At 38.1% G+C, this 24,352-nt stretch overlaps 1 protein-coding gene across 1 annotated transcript; it reads left to right on the top strand.

Moving 5' to 3' along the window:
- Positions 1 to 24,352, top strand: LOC121319556 (protein FAM180A-like). The gene is made up of 3 exons (XM_041257126.1): positions 1 to 240; positions 20,948 to 21,045; positions 23,596 to 24,352. Exons 1-3 carry the CDS (start codon positions 162 to 164, stop codon positions 23,914 to 23,916), a joined length of 498 nt encoding a protein of 165 aa, XP_041113060.1. The 5' UTR covers positions 1 to 161; the 3' UTR covers positions 23,917 to 24,352.

Below are 24,352 nucleotides of genomic sequence, written 5' to 3'. Positions count from 1 at the left end.
CTGAGCGATGATCACAAGGGCTGGCAGAAAATAATTCAGGACCAGAAAGAGAGAGAGAAGGAGAAGGACTGCTTGTAGTTTAATGTATCCTAATGGAGTATTTATTTCAAACTTGCCAGGATTCTGAAGTCCGTCGTGTGCACATGTAACTCTCCTCAGAAATGATGCATTGGGAAGTCTTTGTTATTGCTCTTGTTTATCATAATGTCTATACTTCTGCCACTGCAGGGAAAAATAAAGGTAAGGACTTTTTTTTCTGTGGGTACCATAACTTTTCTTCTGAAAGCCATTCATACGACATTTCAAAAGCATTTTATTGAATGCCAAGTTAAGTGCTCAGAAAAATACTTCCATAAATATATACAGGGGACTACAAAACAGGATAAAGTTGTCTTAGTTGAGTAATGGTCCTGCTGATGGCATGGTCTTCATATTGAGACCCAAGTTTACTGTAGGTGTTTTCTGAATAATACTGACAGTTCAGATCATAATTTCAATGTCTCTAAATACCTGCCAGCCAAAAATCTGCTGCTAGGTCTATCTGGTTTGGAATTCTACTCTCAAGCTTACAGAATACTGACAGCACAGTTCTTGGAAATGATTGTTTTGTATTGCCCCCATTGTTCTTGACAGGTTCATAAAAGTTGCATAACACTGTGTAACAATGTGCAGAATCAGAGGTTCAAATAAAAATAATTGGGCAGTTTGCATATGAGGACCATCAGAAATGTTTTGTTTGCATTGAGATCATTTTAATAATAGAACAAATATTAAACAAATAACTCCAAGACTAAGGACTAGGCAGACAAGCTTATGTGTTACAAACAAAACATTTGAAATGCCAATTAGTAACCCAATAACAAAAAGTAGACAACGTGTCTTCAAAAAGCACTATAATTCCAATAAAATGATGTGTTCATATTTTTTTATTTGTTTTGCTCTGGTAGGAAAACAAATGCACATGTAGAATTTCTCAATCCAAAAATGCTGTTGGACCATTACAGTAAGCATATTTTTTAAAATGACTAACACATGACAAGTTATCTAATGGTGCTTTCATTTAAAGCTTCAAAGTTGTACAACACTTTAATCTCTGTAGCACCATCCACGCGCAGAAGACATTTGCTGTGATGCGATTGGTAGAAGGTACTGTAACCAGTAGTGTCGGAGGTTATAGGATGTTATGCCTGTTTGTTGTGGGATCACTGCAAGCTCTATTTTTACATTGGTTTGCATAGTGAAAGCATGGTAAAGCATACCATAAATACTGTAAAGCCAAGGCAGGTATAAAACATATTAAAAAAAACTGTGGTAAAAGCATAGTATAACCATGGGAAAACTGAAAATGTACTGCAGTAAACTGTGCTCACGATCTGTGTAATTAGGTTTGCATTTTTAATTCCTAGTTCTTAATGATCCATAACAATGAAACCCGATATAACATTCAAATAAGTATTAATTGTTACGTGATTGCAACAGTGCTAGTAACAGAGCAGCACTAACAGTAGAACCTTTTTGGAAGGAAATACCACCTTCACACTACATTTAGTAGCTCTTTGATCTATGCTTAAACAGATTTGTTGTAATGAATCCACATTTTTTTTATGATCTTTCCATTTTTTGTGGACTTGAATATGTGTGTATGTGTATGTATGTAAGTATTGTGGTAACACTTCCAGGCCACGCTGGTTTGCACCCTTTTAGGACTGTATTTAAGCGCTTTTTTTTAAGAGTTAGTCGACACTGCTATTTTATTATTATGTTGTACTTGTAAAAAAAGAAATAAAACAAATGTGTACCAGGTGGTTTTACTGTAAAATACTAAAATTGTGTTGCTGCTGTTTAATATCTCTTTTTTTATTCTGCAGTTGATTTATCTACTAAAAAATTTAAATAAATCAGACCGATGTCTAATAGCTATGAATAAATAGCTATGAACACACTGGAACTTCTCAGTACAGACAGCAAAAATACTGGGCATTGGTAGTTTCTTTTTAGAAGACTAGAGATTGATGTCTGTTGAAATACGCACTTAAAGCACCAATATGGCAAATAGCATAGCTATGAACACACTGGAACTTCTCAGTACAGACAGCAAAAATACTGGGCATTGGTAGTTTCTTTTTAGAAGACTAGAGATTGATGTCTGTTGAAATACGCACTTAAAGCACCAATATGGCAAATAGCATTTTTTTTCAACTATTAAGACTTTTTTTTTTTTTTTAAACTAAGCCAGTATTTAAATTACTGCAATACAATTTCCCACCAATAAAACTTACAGTTTGCAGCATCTGCTGTGGTTAGGGCATGGGAAATTTAAAGTTGAATACCCTTTCAAATGCAGTTAAATACACCACAAAAACTACGCCACCCCTTGTTTATGTAGAGAGATAGGGGAATTCTAAGTCGTTACCAAGATATGGGTTCCTTCACACAAGCCCCTTCAATTAAATTAAAGTCAAAAGTCACAAGTGCAGTTTAAAATGGCCTTTTTCAAAGCAGTTTTATTAAATGATAAAGTATAAAAGGAGCACCCCGGGACTCTAATGTATCAGAAGAAATTTAAAATTAGACAGAAGTAAATGTCAGGTTTCTAGTTTAACAGGTTGAAGTTAAAAAAGAAACACCAAGTATTTAGGATCTGTAGCGAGACTAAAAGTACACAGTAGGGTCTGGAGAGAGAAAGAACATTCTCACCCCATGCTCTGGGTGCGTTGTGCGTTCAACCACCCAGGAAGTTCGGAAAGAATTGTCTTACCGCACAACCTGAAGTGTGGTCATTTCGTTTATAAAATTTCCCTAGATTATAAACCAGCTAGAAGATATGTGGACTAAATGACTTCCATATCAGTTTGTGCAGTGCTGCAGTCCTTCCCGCCTGCGGTGAGCACAATAGAATTCTATGCCGAACATGATCTTGTTTAAAAGCCCAACAGAGCAATAGAGTTTTTAATTTTGTTTTAAATATGTTTTTGAAATCGGAGGCTAGTGACGAGATGTATCTGTTATGTCGAATAAAAAAATTGCATATTCGCTAGTCAGTTTTATAAGGCGATATTTAGTTTAATAAGGAGATGCTGCTGCTGCATATACAGTATATTACATGCTGAGTGAGACCTGAGTGGTGATTTCTCAGATGGCTTTTGAATAGTGTTACTGCTCCTGCTTGCCTCAGAGTTTTCTTTGATCTGTTCTCTGACTAAATAAATACCACAGTATATTTGCCAATTTTTCTGTAAGTCTTAGTGACAGAGATGAAGAAATTCAAAGGAATAATTATTTAAATCCATTTTCATCCTCTCACAGTTCTACAATTATCAGAGCGTGCAGCAATTTTAATTAGCTCTGGCAGTTCAAATTGGTTTGAACTCATTCCCAGTGGCAAATTGAGATACTGATTGACTTTAGCTGTGATGAAATGTAAGATCCATAGCATCAACATACCTCATGCTGTCAGGGTGCCTTTGAGTACACTTCTGCTTATCGCTGCTTATCAAAGTTGCATATCCACAGGGAGAATTGTGTTGCCTCTGGTGACCCTGCGAGTTAGTCAGGCAAAATTGGATGGGACTGTTTATCACTGAGCTAAAGCCAATTCTATTTGCCAGGAGCATGATGAGCTCAAAGAGAACATCTACAGACCTGGTCCTTCAAGGGTCAGTAGTTTGCTGGCATCCGTTCACGAGTCCATGGGTGTAAAGAGACAATTGGTTTGGTTGTGAGCTGTTGTGGGCTTGCTGCAATGTAGCACCACTGTAGCGAGGAACTGTAATTGGACATTCTAAATTGGAGAGAAAAACAGGGATACAATTATTGGGCACACTATTTAAAAAAAATGTAAAAAAAGTATTGCTTCTAAACAAAATTCTGAGTTGTATGAATAATCTTATGGCAGGAGGCAGTATGGTCCAGTGGCTAAAGTCCAGGGCTGACTGACTCACTGTGTGACCCTGAGCAGGTCATTTAACCTCCTTGTGCTCCATCCTGAGGAGGAGATGTTAAATCAGTGTCCTATTGTAAGTGACTCTGCATATAATGCAAAGTTCACACCCTACCACTGTGAAGTGCTTTGTGGTGATTGTCCACTGTGAAAGGCGCTTTATAAAAAAAATAAAGAAAGATAAACCGGAACCAAAGAATTTACTAAAACATTTCATACTTTGCACAAGGGCAGTCGTCAAGTATAATCTTGTGAATTCTCCTGTTTACATTATTGTGGAATTCTTGGCAGCTGTTGTCAAAATAACGTCCAGAGATAACACCATGGACACAAACATTTCTTGGCCAAAACATGGAATACTGCCAAATTCATATGCCTGTTCGATTATGTATGGAACCAGAAATAGAAGTGCCTTCTATAAAAAATAGTGAAGGTTTCACCACTATAAAATGTCTCCTTTGTAGAGACTCACCAGGCTTGTGAGAGCTTCTCCTTTCACAATGTACAAGAGGTCATCCAGATCTATTAAACAATCAGTAGTACATAAAGAAACATAATGAATTCAACTGCAAATGTTTCTTTCTCAATGTCAAAACATGTGTTATTGGTTTTATTAAGTTTCCTTTAGTAATGTTAAAGACACTGAGAAAGACTACTAGTTGAAACGTTTGTCATTGATTTTGTTACATGTCTTTTACTATTTCTAAGTGTATGAGAGAGGCAGGTTCTTCACTATATAGTAACTTTATAAGTACTATTCTAGTGAAGCTAGTTTTGTTATAAACAAACCAGGATACTAGGACTGTGAACAATTAAATGCTGTAAGCATATAGCTGCTGACCATTGCTGATTCACTCACTACACAAAGTGACTGCACTGGGCTTGCAGGGGGCACAAAGTGATAACTAAGTTATAGTCTTGGGCCTGGCGGATATGTGGAAATGATACATTATGGATATAGTGAACAACACCAACTGAAATGCTTCAGCTCAAACAAATACTGTACACTGGTATAGCTAGAACAGCATAGAAGATTATTAAGTAGGTAAACAAAGCAACACACAAAACGTCTTCTTTAAGAAGCAGTTGTTTTTTTTTTAACTTGATATCTCACAGTAATTAAATTAATAAACATTTCAACATAACTTACCTGAATAAACCAGAGCATTCAATTTGAGACGATGTTACACTTTTGAGAAAAATGAACCTTGGTCTGTCTTGATTTTATACAAATGGTATGAATGACAACAAAAAACAACAAAAGAAGAAGTACATGTGATCAAATTCTCTGTAGATAATCTACAACAGGGGTTCTCAACCAGGAGTCCATATTTACGGAACACGTTCTCGGGTTCACATGGTGTAATAGAGCTATTTCAGCGGGAGCACAACAGATTACAAATCATTGGAAACACACACAGTAAAAACCAGATACAGATACATTTTTTATTCGACCGTCAGCATCAAAACATCAAAAACCACAGAATGATGATCCAGAACTTCCTTCAACAAGTTCAGCTGAAGAACAGCGAGGAGGTGGTGTTGTGAGTAAAAAACATAAAGCCATTATTAATCCTGCAAAATTAAGGAAATGTAAAGACAGCTGCTTGATTTTTGATTTTATTTGTACTGGAAGTGGAGACATACCTTAACCGCAGTGTATAATTTGTGCACAACTACTGTCCAATGAATGTTTGAAACCCTCCAAATTAAAATATATAAAAACAAGCAACATTCATTTTTGGAGCGAAAGGCTAAGGAACTGCTTGGTACTAAGCAAAAAAAAAATGCATACGATTGCTGAGGAGTTGATAATGCGTGCGCCATTGAAATTATAAAGGAAATGTTTGGAGAGCAGAAGGCCAAGGAACTGGCAAACATACCAATGTGAATTGACATAGTCAAACGACAGACTGCTTTTATATCAGAAGACAGTTTTGCAGTGCATTGATCAGCTGTGTGACAGTGATTTTGCTACACAACTCGATGAATCCACAGACATTTTTTAAAATGTCCCATTTACTCGCCTATGTTCGGTATGTGTGGAAGAAGGGAATAAAGGGACATGTTTTTTTTTTGCAAGGAGCTCAAGACAACAACAAAGTCAGATGATATTATGACTTCAGGAGAAATCAGCTGGACTAGCATTCTGGTGTCGTGCAAAAAAGAAAAGCCGCTGCACTTCGCGCTATTTGGACACATTGGTTTTTATACCGAGAGGCGCTTGCTGCGAATGATATTGAACCAGATCTTCACAGTGTTCTCAACACAGCAGTAACGCTCGTTCATTTTATTAAATCCAGAGCAACAAACATCCAGGTGTTTTGTTGCACTTTGTGAGGAAGTTGGCGCAGAGCACCATTCCTTGCTCTTGCATACAGAGGTGAGATGGCTATCTCGAGGCAGAATGCTTACCCGTATATTTAATTTGAAGGAAGAGTTACATACTTTCTTAGATGTTAAGAAACCTGAACATGGTGATGTGCTGAAAGAAACAAAACTGGGCTACCTCGCAGACATATTCAGTGAAATGAATAAGCTGAATAAAACTATGCAAGGTGGGAGCACTCATTTTGAAAGAATCGACGCATTCAGAAGAAAACTACAAGTTCATGTCTTTGGGGGGACTACTGATATGTTTGAACTCTGTCTGGTCTACTCACCAAATTTAATACTTACTTTCCTGAACTCACCTGTGGGCTACAAACCCCATTAGTGAGAATATTGGAGCTAAACTGCCACCCTCTGTCCCATCAAAGCTGTTAGAAGAGCTCATTGACATTTCATCAGACAGCTCTGTCAGAAGTTCAGTGAAATGCCGCTGGATACATTTTGGTGTGAGTGCTCCAATGAATACATCACTGCTTCTTCTGCAGCATGAAAGTGTTGGTCCCATTTAGTACAACCTCCCATACAATAGGGGTTCTCTACCTTTTTGCTTCTGAGAGCCCCCTGCCCGCTATAAAAATTACACGGCCCACCATATACATTATATATACACTGCTAGACATGTTGCAATTTTCTACTCTGATGCATTATGAGCATCAACAATTTACTCAAAGCTCCACTAGTGTTTTCTATTATTCTAAAAATCATGACTTGCAACCGTCATATCAACAGTACGAAGTTCTTGAAATCAGGACTTAAAGGGACAATGATAACACTGTTTTAAGAATGATTTTGGTTTTGAAAATAGCACTAAAAGAAGAAACTGCAAGACAAACAAAATGCATTTATTATAAATGTCACAACTCCGGAAAACCTTGTTTAAAAAAGTAGTTGAAGCCCTCTCCCAAAAAAAAAAAGAAATAAACCAATGTCCCCCTTTCAAATAGTCGTTATTTAGCACTGTAATAGGGGGTTTTGTTACCTGCTACATCAATTATGGGTGTCCGCTGAACAACCAGAGAGACAGAGGGATGCAATTGGAAATGCCACTCAGGCGTCCAGGTTTTGTTACGGAGCTGACTTATTTCGTGACACCGGACCTGTTTCTGGAGGATTTATGATCGAGCTCACATGGTTTATTCACAAAACGCTAAACTAGCAGTGACACAAGTATCACCTAACTGGTCTTTTGTACTGCGTAAATGTGCATTGAGACTAACACAATGCTCATTCGTCAGAATAATTGGACACCACTGACTCAGTGAAATTGCTGGCACACAACAAACGCATGCCAGTTTTTTTTAATCTCACAAATAGTGCTTAATGGATCTAATAAAACATTTAGTGTAATATATATATATATATATATATATATATATACCCGACATGCGCTTCACTAAACTGTTCTGTGAGCATCCTTTCTCAGGCTAGGATGAATGCTACTAGCACCGCCCTGCAGGTTCAGTGTGCCTAACCAAACTAGGGCTGTCAAGTGAACAATGAATTGCTATTAATTTAATGTCAGTTCATCTTGTTTTAAACGCATATTTAATTTGTTTTATTACTGATATTTTTATTAATAAAAACCCTGTTTTCTTATTTATGGATTCATATTGTTGGCCCCTTGTGACACAAATACAATGATTCATGGTTGTAAATCTCCCTCCCAACCTGTGAGGGCACCAAGCAGCAAGAACAGAGTTCCCTGGATGGGCTGATCTGACAGTTCTTTCCCAGGGTTCAAGGGAAGTCAGCCAGCTAGGATGGGGGTGAGACTCAGTTGCAATAACACTTTGACCCGGAAGGGAAACGACGTGGCAGCCGCAGATTGGAGAGGCAGTTGCACTCGTTTACCAAGGGGTCATGTGTGACAGCATAAAAGGGGACGGAGAATCACAATCTGTTCCATCGCACTGGTTTGTGTATATAAACTGAGAAGGACTGTGACAGACACCATTCCGGAGTAAAAAGTACCATGAGTGTTTTGTTTGTTTTGTTTTGTCTTGTAATCGTCTTGTCTTGTCTTGCACATTACCAGACAGCTAACACAGTTCCAGAGCTGTCGCCAATGGCCCCACTAGTGCCTTTGTCATCAGTGTAAATTCCGTTTCAGTGTATTGGGGTAGAGATACTTGCACTGCTAGACTAGACTACATGCATCTATTGGTCATTTTGGATTACACTATGTATTATCCGAAGGCCATTCCCCTCCGTTCTGTGACTGATAAATCTGTTGCCAACAAGGTAGTGAAGGTTTTCTCCTGGGTAGGGATCTCCAAGGAAATACTGACCAACCAAGGTGCCTACTTTATGTCACGGCTGGTCCTTGCAACGTGTAAACTTTTGGGGATTAAGACCATCAGGATCTTGGTTTACCACCTCTCCTTCTCTTTGCTGTTAAATAGGTTCCCCAGGCTTCCACAGGGTTGAGTCTGTGGGTTGGTGGGCAAATGACAATTTGCAACAGGCTCAACACAGACAGGAGACCCAATACAATAGGGGGGCCTGGTTGTGCATGTTTCAACCGGTGGATAATGTGATTTTATTATTACCCAGCTCTGAGTCTAAACTTCTGGCGAAGTGGCAAGGACCTTTTGAGGTTACATGCTGGGTTGGGATGATGGACTATTAGATCTATCATGTAAACCTCTTGAAACCATGGTTGCAACATGAGGCATTGGGACCTGATCTTTCTGTTTTGGCAAAAACTGTACATTACAGAGACACCCAAATAGAAATGTCAGGCTCTAGCGCTGCTGGTGGAATTTCTTGATGTATTCTCTCCAGTACCGGGGCAGACTAGAGAAGCCCAGCATCACACTGAAGTTGAGCCGGGGGCACAAGTTCACCAGAAGCCATACTGTATACCTGAACGCGAACAGCAGGTAGTAAAAGTGGAAATTGCCGAAATGTTGGGGGTAATAGAGGAGTCCCAAAGTAACTGGAATAGTCCAATTGTTTTAGTGGATAAGCCAAATGGATTGACTTGGTTTTGTATTGACTTCAGGAGGGTCAATGAAAAATCAAAGTTTGATGTGTATTCCATGCCCCGGGTAGATGGGTTGCTGCAGCGTCTAGGCACAGCAAAGTTTATGATGACACTGGATTTAAAAAGGGGTACTGGCAGATACCCCTAACCATGGAATCTAACGATAGAACCACATTTTTGACTCCCTTCGGGTTATATCAATTTAATACCATGCCCTTTGGGTTGCATTGAGCGGCAGCCACTTTCTAGTGGATGATGGATTGCATTTTGCAACCCCATCAGCAGCATGCCGCTGTTTACATTGATAACGTGCTTGTCCACAGTGAGTAATGCAATCCTTGTGGGAGGCTGGGTTCATTGCTAACCGAAAGAAGTGTGCAATTAGGAAGAGTGAGTATTTGGGGTATCGAGTAGGGAGTGGCCAGATCAGACCTTTGATTGCAAAGGGGAAAGCCTTGGCTGACTAGCCAATTCCTACGAATAAAACCCAGGGGCGCTCCTTCTTGGGATTAGCGGGCTACTATAGGAAGTTCATCCAGAACTTCTCCATGTTCGCAGCTCCCTTGATTGACCTCACCTGGAAGGCTGCCCCAAATACAGTCTGGTGGACGGAGCCATGAAAAGGAGACAGTGTAGCAAGCCAGATTTCAGTAGGAGGTTCACCCTGCAAACAGTGTCTTAGACAGGTCTCGGGATTGTTGTCTCAGGAGGTGCAGGGGAGAGAGCACCCGGTCCTGTATATCAGCAGGAAGTTCCTTCTCCATGAGAAACAATGATGGTAGCATCGAGAAGAAGTGCCTGGCAGTAAAATCAGCAGTTGAGTCACTCTGGTACTACCTCCTGGATCATAGATCATGTCCCCTTGGCATGGCTTCACCGCATGGAAGACAACAAAACCAGGACATACGGTGGTACTTGGCACTGCAGCCCTATGCCTTCTGGGTTGTCCACTGAGCAGGAAAACTGCATCAAACAATGATTTTTTCTTTAGATTTTCAAATGGACTGCTGGTGCCATTCTAAGGGGGAGGATGTGTGATAGGGGAGACCTGTGCTGGCTATTAGAGGCATGCATGATCCTGCGGAGGACTGTTCTGGAGCACCGTGGGATCAGTCTGCCAATCATGGCAGTGACAGAGAGGTTGGGTGAGGGTGTGTCGCACTCTTTCTCTCTCTCTCTGTGGCTGAGAGGTGGGTCTTGGGTGGCCAGTCGACCAATAAAACTGACACTTTGCTATGCCTTCACTCTTGTCCTTCTAGGCCGATCTTCTTCTCTCACCAACTATCGGTCTCAATCGGCCATTGAAAGGTTTTCTCTGCTTTTTCTGGAGAAAAAATTACTAGAGACCTGTGATTGATGTCTTTTTGATGACTAGAAATGGAAAATTCTAATGTCAGACCTGGTCTGACATAGGACCGCAAAGGCGTTAAATAAAAATTGAACGCTGGTGAGAAGGTATCAAAGAAACTTTCTGTCTCCAGTGTGTTCAGTGTATTCCCCCCAACCACCCACCCTCCTCACAGCCTGCAACTTCAAACTCTCCAGGCAAAACTGCACCCTTCACTTTGACCTATGACCTGTGACTTAATATGGAAGCCATATTGGGGTCATGTAACTTTTTGGTTTCTGGATGAGAAAGATCTATCAAGATATTGGCTTCATGCTCGGGTGTCATACAACAAAAAGTAGCCCTTTCCTGATAGTTTTTCTGCAAAGCTGCCACCACAGTATCAAAGACTTGTATCTCAGAAACCATTTAAGGTAGTGATTTCATATTTGCAGGGTTATATAAACCTTTCACACTAAATAAGTAGCTGACTATGATCTTGTCCACTGATCTGAAATGGCTGCCATAGAGGTCATATGACTTTTGAAGTTACAACTGCATAGAGACTATGAGTTTTTGTCTTTAACTTTCTTACTACTAATTATAAGTGTTGTCCAGTAAAATTAAACCTTACATTGCCTTAGCTCTGTCCATATCAGTGATACAGACAACATGCTTTGCTATGGGTTTTTTATAGTAGGTACATGCCTGTATTTTTTTATTCTCCCAATAAAGTTCCATTACAGATGGTGTCCAATGAACATTAACTACTTTAGACTATGCTAGCGGGGATGCTTTGTTTTTGTTCCAAAAATCTCCAGTTTCTAGTTTGTAGTCGTAGTAGTTTTTAAGAGTCTCTTATTATAATTCTTTAGTCACTATTCACCTTAAATATGACTATAAAAGATTCTGCCTCATAATGTTTCCTAAATAATAATAATATCCCTGTTCCACATTGGCAGATTTAGGCATCGTTAATCGAATAGTGGTTTTACCATTCATTGAACTTGAATTTTCTCCACTGACGTTCTCATTCTACAGCTGTGCAAGTCATTTTAGAACAAAACAAAAGTGTAGATAATAGTCTGTAATGCCATACCTGGCTTGCTAAACAGCTCTTATGTGTTAATAATGTCACCAGAACCCCTCTGGAAATTACAGTTCGGTATTCTTTATTCTTTATTTTTATTACTTCATCTCCCCACCCCCCTTTTCTCAGTCTCACTCAAAAGCAAGCACATGTCTTATTTTTATAGTGTATTAAGTTTCTTTAGCAAGGAACTGTAATACTAAGCTCTGTGTTTGATCTGGGGGAACAGAGAGAGTGTGTTCCTGGGTAATCCTGCACATTAACATCAGTCCAGCTTCCTGTCCATCTCCAGCTAGGAAGATCACATTCCATCTTTGGCTTCTCTGATCTCATTCCTATCCCAGACTTACAGTACTTTCATTTAATTCAACTCAGTAAACACATTTACTAAAAATGTTTCTGCAAGTATTATATAAAACATTCTTTAACTGAAAACTGAAAAAAATTGCATTTGAATAACATTTAGTACCATAACACAGAATTAGGAATGTCAATACAATGGATTTGGAACAAATACTGCACAGTGGTTCTGATATAGTGCAGTGATACTGCAATAGATATCGTGTATTCTATGTTACAAAAGTAATGGAGTGCTTTATTTATAAGAAATATATATTTTGTATTTTTCATGTTCATACGTATGTACGTGCAAATACATTATTTTAATAAGTTTTCCATTAAGCTTTTATAAACAAACCACACCCGTTGTTTTTGTAATGAGAGCACAGGAGACTACTTTTAAAAAAACACTCAAAATAAAAGATATGGAAATTCAACCAAGGAACATCTGGAACTAACCTAACCCTAACCCTAACCCTAACCATAACGACAAGGTTCATACCAACAAAAGAACTATCGCATTATCGGTAATAATTGTGTATCTGAAGTCATCTAAAGCTGAGAAGGATCAGCTGAGATGTTTTATCTGCTGCCGAGATGCTACCAAGATGTTTTGTTTCTATCTACCTGCAGCAGCTGATTTGTAGTTAGGCACTGGCAAATTACTTTAATTCAGTCCCCTGTCTTTTGAGAAATGCAATTTCTTTGCAATTTTCGAAAGCCCAAAGCAGGCAGAGAGTGGAGAGAGAAAGAGCTGCTAACTAGGCAGAAAGTTTTAATGAATGAGTTTAAACATGATTTAAGATCATCATGAATATCATGATTATTTTAGCTGCAGTGGTACCATCTTATACAGCACCATTGTAGCTGACCTTGTGATACCATTGCCGTTTAGTAGGGAACTGTTAATTTCCACGGAATATATGTATGAGTCTTCCCATCCTAACAAAAGCATTACAACATACAGTATATGCTATAAAGTGTGAAATACAGACAGATGGAAAACTCCATACATTCACAGATTATAGTATTCTCAAATAACCATAGGCTAAAAGGTTTTAACCAGATTTCATCCCAACTTGGCAAACGTTTTGGGTTTTTTTTGTACAAATGAAGGTTCGATATACTGGTGGTCTGAGAATTAGACATGGGAAAAACAGGGTAGGATAAAAGAAGAACCAGAGCCATCGAGGGGTGAAGTTTTTAAGGATAATGTTTGGGTGGAGAATGTGTGGAATTCATTGCTGGGCTGCAGCCCAGTCCATGTGGCTTTCTATCTAGTTGTACTGACACATTTAAGGTCACAGAAGCTAGACAGATTGAATCTGAGGGAACAGTCAGAGAACTTATCAAGCTACTTGCTTATCAAGGTGGGTTTAGAGGGATGTGAACCAGGGATTAACAACCTTAAAGTGATAATTCTAAAATTGCAAAGCCATATAGCAGAATTTAACCAGTCAGCAGATATCACTTACACCTACAGTATACAGTTAATCTCTGGCGTTTGTACACAGATTTTGTTGACAAGAATGAATATTCATATAGCGGTGGCCCCCTTTACACCTGACATCTAACCAGCCAGTGAAGCAGGGCGAACATTATATGCGATGATACTGACATGAGAAACTGATGTTGGCCCATGTCAAACAAAAATCAGTCATCAGCATGGATTTATTATCAAGGAAATGTGAACACAAATATCAAAACAATTCTAATTGTTTTCATAAAAATATATTACGAACAACAAAGCAGGCAGCAACAGTAAGTAATGTCTTTTCTTAACTCTATAACCCGTACAGTTGAACTCTAACACAGAGCTTACTGTGTGGTCCGTTTGGGATGTTAATATTAGCAGTGTCAAAACAAGACACCGACCCTGCAGTGTAGATAAGGTAGCTCATGAGAAAGCACTCAGGGTTGTAACTGCTCATTCAAGTGAACATGGCTTTTTTGTGCTGAGGTTAAAATAATTGTAGCTAGCCAGATAACCAAGTGTAGTACCAGATATCATGTTTCCTATAAGATGTTACTTTCACAATTGGACATTTGACAGTCATGTATAGAAAGAGTTCTAGAATTATTTTATTAGCTACAATCACTTTAAGATATGGGTTGGTAAACAATTGAAATTCTGTGTACTCTCCCTGTCGATCCCCTGCCTCTGCATTAAAACACAATGATTCAAAAATATTCTAGCTATTATTTCCACCTAGTAGGATCTATTGACCCATATTGTAGTTAACACCATTTGCAATACATATGCAGTGTTTACCTGCCACTTACACAGATCATTAAAACAGAGCCCACTGTGTTGTTGGTATTTAGCAGCATTTCACTGGAGTCTTCAGCCATATGTCTCCAGCAAATTAAGATCCCAACATCCCAGCAGTTTGTTGACTTGTAATTTTGCTTTCAAGATTTTTTAATTTTTTTATTAACACCAGAAGGTTTACCAGAGCGTCGTATTTCATTATTTCCAGAATCTGATACAATATAGCCAAACCTTTATAATATCACTTTGAAGGGCACTTGGTGACAATTAGCATTGAATTGCAAAACATATGTGTTGATGCAACAAATGTGCCTGCTTTGCCATGGGATTTGGGATTTAGTACCAGCTATTGCATTGATTATTAATAAAATGACTCGTCACATACAGTCTGTGTATGTATTTATATCTCAGTACATTTCAGTACTGTACAGCAACTAACATTTAAGCCTTAATATTTTGTGCTTTTATTTCCCAAAGTGATATTGAATGGGGTATGATAATAAGGGAGGGTGTCTGTAGTTAACTTAAGATGTGTGTAGCCTGGGATACATTTCACATGTATCCCTCAGCACTTATCAATGCAGTCATTTAGTTCAAAGGAAATATTTCAAAGAAAAACAGACTCACAACCACAGCGTTCCCAGCCACCATAAAAAAAAATGATTTTGTTTAAATAATAACAAAAGAGTCATTAACAATAACAGCAATAAAGTAAGTCTGTTGCACATTAGTGCTGGAATGCTCTACCAATAAATTAGCACAAATCCTAATTCACTACAATATGATAACATATCATGCAGTTGTAATTTGCGATCGTATTTCATTAAATACACTGACTCATGTACAGTAAATGGGTGCTTATTTAGCCGCTGGAAACTGTATTTTGTCAAATGTTGGTATTAAAGGTTTCCTAAGATATTTTACTTTGGCCAAAAGCTAAACTAAAATGGGTTCAGACTGAATCTTGGAACATTTACATTTCAGTTTGGGTGATTCAGTAAGACTCCAGTAAATCTGAGTCTTACCCTTGTCATCTCTAAGCAAACCTGTACATATTATATTTATGTGCTTCAGTATCTGTGCTGTCAGATGGGTGTTAAAAGATCCCATATATGTGTGAGTGACTTTACCTGTCCTCATTTGCCAAATACTATCTTTAGAAATAGTAAAAGATGACTAAGGTTTTGACTACTCTTTGAAGGGATTGAAAAAGACTTCTAGTCAAAACATTTGCCTTTTTTTTGTATTTCTACATATTCAACACTATTGAGCCTTTAATAGTTATGGATGAATGCTAGCTTGTTCCACGCAGCTCTGATTGGGTTATCACCCATTAAAGGCACTACCACACTGTAGGGAAAGCCATCATTTGATTAAGTGGTTCACTGGTTCAAATCCTGGGGGCACATAAGTTCTGCATTGGCCCAAAGGTTATGGAAGAAATTCTGGGTCCAGGCTGAGATTTCAAGGCTGGAGCCTTGCCTCTTGGGTTCAGAACCTTAGTAACATCTATAGCTTAGGTGCGGCTAGTGAAAAAAAGCCATTGGTTTGACAACAGAAACACAGGTAGCCTGTTTATCTTCAGTCCTCCTGAGTGGTACATTGATTATATTACTAAGATAACTTTGGAGTTAGGCTTTTCAAATTGGGTGTACAACTTATAAACCAGACTTAAATTAACAACCTAAAAAACAATGAGTTGAAGATATATGAATTACTGTATGTTGAATTATGCAAATGTTTAACTGCATTTTTTAAATGATAGTAAGATGAGGGTAGCACCGCATATTTGACTAGAAAGGTGAGTCAGCCTCAGAAACGGGCAGTCAGACAATCAAACACTTCAGTTTCACAGTAGTTGTAAAGTGTGCAGTTTCAGATCAACAGAAAGTGCTCATGTTTGTGAATGGAGTAGTTGCTATTGATCACCTAATTGTTACTGCTCTGTTAGAAGCTGATTCTACTTCTAATCTGAACATATCTTCCATGAAACCAGACTGTCTACACTATGCTTTCATTGTGCTTTTACTGATGCTTTACTACATTTTGCTATGCTTTTATCATGTACATCCCAGTAGTATTATCGTTTGAGAAAAATTAAGCAAAGACCGTTTCCTCATATTGGTTTGAAAGGAAAAAGAAAAAGAAACTAGGACCAGGGGTCACAAAAGGAGACTAGATAAAGGGGCATTCAGAAAAGAAAATAGGAGGCACTTTTTTACACAGGGAATTGTGGGAGTCTGGAATTGCAATAGGGACCACTCATGATTAATGGAAACCTCACATGACAGTCAAATCAAATAAGAAAAATGTCATTTAGATCTGACAAAAGGCAAAAGGCAAATAACTAGGCTTATATCATAAACATTGATTTTGCAACCACATGTTTGATTTTTAAGAGCATGGGAAATAACTCTAAAACATCCCAGAGTAACATTCAGATGACTGTTAATAAAACTAGCAAGAGAAATCCATGATTAAAAGGGCTGCACAGCTGCTTCTGATATAAATTCCAGTTGCCTTCAGATACAAATTTAGCTCAAAGCAAATTTAGCTCCTCCAAAAAAAACAATACTAGAAACACCTGCCAAGTCCAAATGTTGATTCTGAGTGCGGCTGTGCAAAGGATGTTGTTATCCGGCTGCTATCATGGAAACAATATGTCAATAAAACTCACCTCATCTGAGCTGGTTGAGGCAGGAGTTGTCTGGTCGAAATGTTGCTGGCACACAGAGATAAGTCAGCAACTAAGCTTTCCACGCAAAGGGGTGTAAAAACTGAATGAAACAGCAGGGGCTTGGAGGTGCATTTGAGAAGCAACAAGATCCTCCATGAACACACACAAGTGCCATGTCTGATGCTTCTTCCAGAAATTGATAACATAGCATTACTTAATTTCTGTTAATAACTAGTGACCCCATTATTATGTCTAATGAAAATGATTAAGATGTAAAAGTGTAACTTTTGATTATTGGGATCCGTACAAGGAAAATTGTTAAATTCTGCTCAGATCCTTGTTGTGTGTGCTCCCTCACACAGGGAAATAAAAATACCAGTAGTTTCCTTATATGTTTCCATCATTAAAATAAATGCTAGAAGTCTGAAATTCCTTAGTAAAGAAGTACAGAAAAACAAGTGACTCAGTCATGTTGTGACGGCCAATTACACAAAACTGTGTGCTGCAGTGCACAGGTGTTTCACATTATTATGCATCCCCCCTTATAAGGAAAGCCTTGTCACACATTATGGCAGCTTAAAGCCTTTGCTTGAAGATGAGGAAGGGATATCAGTAACTTTTGCAGTGATACATTCCAGAGTTGATGAATGAAAATTCAGTTTCAAAGCAGGGCTAACCATACTGTTTTAGTTATCCGCTCTTAAAATAGAGTAATATATTATTCCAAACTGCATTTTTATGAATCACAGCAGAATCTAGCATCTGGTTTGAGGCTTGTGAACCTATAGCAGCTGATGTGGGTTACTGATGTGTGTATGTGTGTCTGGAATTCTCCTTGTCTAACTTTGATGTTGGTAGGTGTTTTTTGGAGTCTGTGTGACTGATGTGGAGCAGGTTTTGAGGACTGGTGTCAGGTTAATAAGTGCCCTTGGTATTGACCCTGCCTGCTTACTAAATATGTACAGTTTGTATTTAAAGTAATTGTATCTGACAAAATAGTTTCATAAACTGTATCCACAATGCACATCCATTCATTATATAGGTCTCAAATGTGCAGTTATACCAAACATGAATTTTAATTTTAAAACATGATATCTAGGTTAAATAAATCTCTGTTTAAGCCATGCTTTCTGACTGTCTTGCCCTTCCTGGGTAATTTTACCTGATGACTGAAACTGTCCTTATCCCTTCAATGGCCTCTTTCTTCTTAGTAACCAGTCAGCTGCTTCACTAACATCTTTCCACTCTATATTTATTGAAAGTGGTGTTCAATAAATAACACTAAGTGGCATAGGCGCTGACTACAGGACGGGCTCGGGGTCCCCAGCCCCCGCCAGAACTTTAAAAAGGGGGTGCAGCACTCTCTGGGATTTTGATACGATGTTGTTGAACTTGTAGAATTTGGGACACTAGGACCACGTGGAATGCAGGTTGTAGCTCCCTTTTTGCAATCACTAATTAAGAAGCTATAAAAATGTAAATGCTAGCCTGTTCATCCGAACAGCTGAGAAACATAGCAATGGTTTATATTAATTAGCGTTTTTACAAAACAACAATACACGTATATGAATTGAACTTTTCTGATAGCTCCTATAACATCACTGCAAAGCACATCTCACATCATTATTTACAAGTTAATAAATGTAAAACTGAGTCAAACAAGTGAAGCACTGCTGTTTTATTTGTATGCACATGCATATCAATGAATTGCTTTCACCTTTTTTTTGAAACGTTAAAAAAAGGAAAAACTATAAACTTAACTCAGTACTGAAAACAAGCTTCAATACTATTCTCAAAACAGCAGGCTGCATTCTAGAGTGCTGTTGGTCTTAGTTTTGCACTTATATTTGTGTGGATATTTCCCCCAAAACAACAACAAAGATTGACAGTTTATGATGTTTGAAATTAAATCAGCGATAATACAGTATCATGTCTTTTTGAACAGCTTCTGTATAAGTTCAAATGAACTTAACTCGGGTTCCACCTGTAATTTGTAACTTACGTTTCAAAACTCAGCGCCTATGCTAAGTGGAAATATCAGCAGGAATAATATTGAATCATTGTGTTTTACTGCAGTCACAGCTGTATGATGGGACGACAGCACAGAGGGAGACTGGGCTTCATTTGTTTACCAACCCACATCCTAAAGTGAATGTAGCTAACACAATGATTCCAGAACTCTTTCAGGTCGCATACTTCCATTCTTCATATGAGTGTCAAATGACCAGTAACATGCTTTGACCCAGAAGACACTGCTGAGTTGAAATCACAAAGGAAGTGCAAGTGTGACAGATACCCTGAGAAAAAGGCATAGAAACCGAGAGCGACATTTAACCTGAAGTATCACCAGACATCATGCTTTAAAATGAAAATACGTGTGTGCTACAGCATGTCTTTCTCTCCAAACTGCATGGAACACCTTTGTGGCTAATGGAAGTGCAAAATGGCTAAAATTTATGGAATCATTTTATTAACAAGTTTTCAGTCAGTTTTAGGCAGAGTGCTATTTATAGAGTACACATACTGTATAAAACAAATAGCGTATACAATTAAGAATGTCATGGGTAGACTCTTCACAAGATACAACTGAAAACATGCATGTGCATAATGTTATACGTAAGCAATAAGGCACAACAGGGTGTGTGATATACTCTAATATCCACACGCCCCGGGTGTGTTATAAGTCTCGAGGCGAAGCCGAATGGTTTTAACCTCCCAGGGCGTGTGGATATTGGAGTATATCCCACATCCTGTTGTGCCTTACTGCGCTTATAAAATGGGACAACTAACTAAGAAAAAAAAAACATAAAAACATGTTTTAATCAACAAAAAAGTATTTTTTTAAAAATAAAATAGACCTTAAAACTTGAAAAATAAAACCAAAAATGCATTAATTATTATTATTTTTTTTTTTAATAAACATTGAACTATTAAAAACAAGAAGCACTGATTATAGACGTTAAATTGAACACTGCTATTGAAATTTCAGCTTTGAAGATTAACAGGCCCTTTTTTTAGTTGTTTATTCTGAAAAGTAGCTGGAGCTGCAACAAGCGATTTCGAGCAACATGTTTGACAACATTGTTGTCCTTGTCGTTGTCTGAGGAAGTGCAGCTGGACAATCATGCAGACCTTCTTTGCTACGTCTGGCCATATTTAGTTGCACATCAAACCAAACCTTTCTCTCAAGACCTGCGGCAATGTGAAGAGACAGAGTTGGGGAGGATTTCTTTTTTTTTTTTTTTTAATCGTGCTTTGTGATCCGGGGTAGTCACAGGAGGTATCCATGCCAGATTTGCAGTATCATTTCACAGTGGCAACAAAGATGAAGATGTTGTTTACATTTTGAAATACTCGCACAGTGGCATAAAAAGGACACCCGATGCCCAGGCAGTGGACTCCTGTGTATTTTTTATTTTCTATTTCCAGAAGCTGTGCTTCAGTAAGTTCGATGCCTAGCAGTATTGTTTGTTTATCTACCTTGTCAGTCATCTTTATTGCAAATTTAAATGGCTACCATTTTTTTTCAAAATGATATATTAAATGTGGTTAGTCATATTTATTAATATAAATTTAAATATGGCTCCCATTTATTTTTTTTCCAAAATTCTAGTGGTGTATGGATATGTACAAGTGATTCACCCCTTTTTGAAAAAAAGATTCAACCCATGAGAATATGCTGTATTGTTCACCTACCCCCATGTGACCTGTTTTGACCAATCAGGATAGAGCATGTAAAAGACCCATTTTATAAATAGTAATATACAGTATGCATATAGACTTCACAAAAACCTTGAAATATATGACGGAAAAGCAATAAGCTAATTAATTATTCAACAAATGTTTAATTGAGACTCACAAAATAAAATTAATGGTGATCGATAAATCTCTACTAAATAAAAATGTTTGGCGTTGTTTTTTCCAGCCCTGTTCCCGTCTGCAATGCTGGTAAAAAGAGGGACAGCTGCCCTGCTAAATCCTGTCTTCCAGAACTCATTGGAGGAAGTAAATCTGCTGTACGAGGTAAGAGACACAAACAAATAGATGTCACTGGTATGGAGCTAAATTACTTAAAGAGTAAATGGCTTCAAATGTCATTTTATTTATGAATTACATTTTGTGCTCCTTACTATTGTGTGGTGTTTGCAATCATTTTGGGAGTTTCTATTTTGTTACTCCAATATTGAATTATTATTTTTCTCTAAATTGGCCTAGCTGGCTTTGAGCTTGTCTGTTGAATCCTACTAAATGCCAGAGCTGAACATCCTTCCACATTAAAGACTGATCAGTCACGGCACCTAGGGATTTCCAGGCAAGCTCAAAGCATCTCAAAGAAAGAAAAAAGTAGATTTAGCAAAAAAAAAAAAAAAAAAAACTGATGAAAGTTCTGTATTGGACTAACAGAACCGAGAACCACTCAGACTGATTTGCTCTACGCTACTGTTGCCAGTTTAAACTGAATGATTAGTAATTAGTGTCACTTTTTCATCTGTATGCTATTCCAGCAATGGCCAGAAAGCTGAAGTAATAATAACCTATAGAGTGGTTAACTGGTGGTTGTGGTGATTGGTTTAATGAGAAGATTATAAAATAAGAACATTTAAGAACCACACAAAAGCCATTCAGTTCATCAAGTTGGGTCTTAAAGGATCCCAGTGATTTCACTTCTACAACATGGCCTGGTTAACCCACCCCTTTCTGTATAAAGAATTGTCTCCTAGTCTGTTCTAAGTCAGTCTCCATTTAATTGCCAACTTAGTTAATCAAGTGACATAATTGGTCCTGGTTTCTTTGCTGTGTTTAAAGTATTGTCAAACCATGTTAAGACTTCAATCAAGCCCCCCCCCAAATATGCTTTCTTATAAAGAGGTTCCCCTCACAGCTCTGCTGATGTGAACACCCCCTGCCATCCACCAGGCTTACAGAAAGACTGCCCATTATAACCAATTATATTGCGGTTTTGTGATGTGAACTAATGTCCACAGGGACAGGGTGAGACTACCAAATCCGTAGTCAAGTGTTCATCCTAGATGACTCAGAAAGCATCATTGAAAGCTCTGAAGGGTCTAGTCTGGCAGATTCAGGAGAGATTGTACTGAATTTAGTTAAACTGATGCAGAAGCTAGATTCATAGTATAGAGGAAAGTATGCATATTTTGTTGTATTAGGTAAGATCCATGGTCGTTCGTTTGCCCCTTTAAAAATGACCCAGGACACAGAAATTGATTTTTAAGCGCTTGCACGCTGTTTTTAATACACAATAACAAAAAGAAAACAAATGAAAATAAACACCTACCTCCTACAGAGCTCTTACTAAACAATTTTGCAGATCCCTGACTAGCTCGCAGGACAGCTAAGCCGTTTACCTGACATAAAAACAAAACAAACATTTTTTACACGGCACTTACTGTTGTATTGACTGCTTGGAATCAAAGCCTGCCTCCTTCTACTCAGGAGTCCCGAGCAGACTGACTGCTCTCCTTAAATACCCTGCACCTTGTTCTAATTTGCAATTACTTCCAGGTGCAGGGCATACATGGTTTTTGATTGTGGATGTAGGTGAAAAAATAAATGAATTAGGCACCATATTAATGTTGCAATCACTGTTTTCTTGTGGATGGATTCTTGTTTTGTACTCATGCACGTACATGTTGTAATATTGTCCTATCAAATCCTGAAGTAGATCTATTTTATATTATAATATTGTGTCTGTCCTTCATTCTAAAAATACATTTAATGGGACCTGCAGTGGCCCTGTTTGCACTACAGAAGTGCAGCTGGGTATGAGAGGTGGAATATGTTATTGGTAGACATGAAAGCGAGGCTGAAAGAGAATGGAAGCTAGGGTGGAAGTAAACTCAATCGCATGGCACAAACTGCATTGAGAGGCTTACATTATTACCTGGCTTGCATGTTACTGGTTACTACTGCTATTGATACAATGGAAAGGATGGTCCTGCTATTTATTTCCATGGGTTATGTGACTTCATAGGTGTGGCAATATTTCAGGACATTGCAACAGTTCAATTTAAAACTATTTTTGTAGTTGTTTAGAATTTCAGTTTACCTTATAGCCATTGTATATTCACAATATGGCAGTCCAGGGTGTGTCATTGTGTGATATCGCCACTTCTCGGCCAGTTGAAGGCACTAAATTTTAATTTCAAACAGGCATCTGGTACTATACTATCTTAAAGAAAAATCTCAGTTTGCTTGCCTTGCCTTCCGGCAGTCTGTTATTGCTTTACCACCATGGTCATTTCAGTCCAGCAGTGTCTTCTGGGTCAAAGCATGTTACTGGCTGAACAAATGTTATTCAATAGGGGTAGCGGCTGATTGGTTATTGACAGGACAGAAGCCATATAATGTTTTGTTTTTTTTTCAAAACTGCAATTGTTAGCATGGGCACGGGAGAGTTTATCTAACTGTCTTTGCTTTACTGTTACCTGCCTGAATCATTTTTTTCCTTTATAGAAATTAATAATGGTGTGTGCTTCCACTAAAAAGGTTGTACTTTGTGGATCTACCACCCTAGAACTCTTTCAGGTAATGATCATTTGCTTTTGTTTTCAGATACTTTTGGCTGGCCTTGAGATGAATAAGACTCAGAGTAAATTCTTAGTTAAAGATGAAGAACTGTCTTCGCTCAAAAAAACCAAGAAACTGGAGGTGATCTGGGAAGACGTGCTCCCCAAAAAGATCACCGATATTCGGCGTCTGACCTCTAACCTGTCAAGACACAAGGGCCCGCTAAGCAAGGATGAGTTTGAGCGGACTGTTCTGACCATGGTTTATACAACGTACTGGCTTGCAGAGGCCACAGGACATCAGAAAGAGGTTTGGGCAGAGTCCTTTGTAAACCTCTACAAGGCCTTAAAAGACGACCTGTTATAAAGGGAAAAAATATGGCAAAGGAGCCCGAGATTCCATTGTTTATTGTTGAGTGCCTATATTAATAAAACTTATAGTATAATTAGGGCTTGAACTTCGAGGTTTCTATTTTCCATATCTCTGCCCATTAAATGTTAATTAGTTGTTGTTAAGCTGTGTCTGCATCCTAATAAAGAGAAAACAAAATTTTGCTACAAACCAAGAATATTTAAATGATGGACTTGCTATCAGTTTGTACTGGGTATTTATTTATGCTGAACAGAAAATCTGTTAGGACAACTGATAAACGAGTGAAACTAACAAAAGCACAACAATAAATGCTATTAGGATCAGCGATGAACAATTAAAGTCATTTGTCACATCTGTTTGAATTAAAAATTAAGCGAAACAGCAAGCAACATTGTTTTGTAATTAACAGCTTTTTCTGAGTTTAATTAGG

The sequence above is a fragment of the Polyodon spathula genome, chromosome 8 (assembly GCF_017654505.1).
Source record: "Polyodon spathula isolate WHYD16114869_AA chromosome 8, ASM1765450v1, whole genome shotgun sequence".
NCBI classification, from domain to species: Eukaryota; Metazoa; Chordata; class Actinopteri; order Acipenseriformes; family Polyodontidae; genus Polyodon; species Polyodon spathula.
Note: the sequence above shows the minus strand (reverse complement) of the source record. Positions and strands in the feature narration are given on the sequence as shown.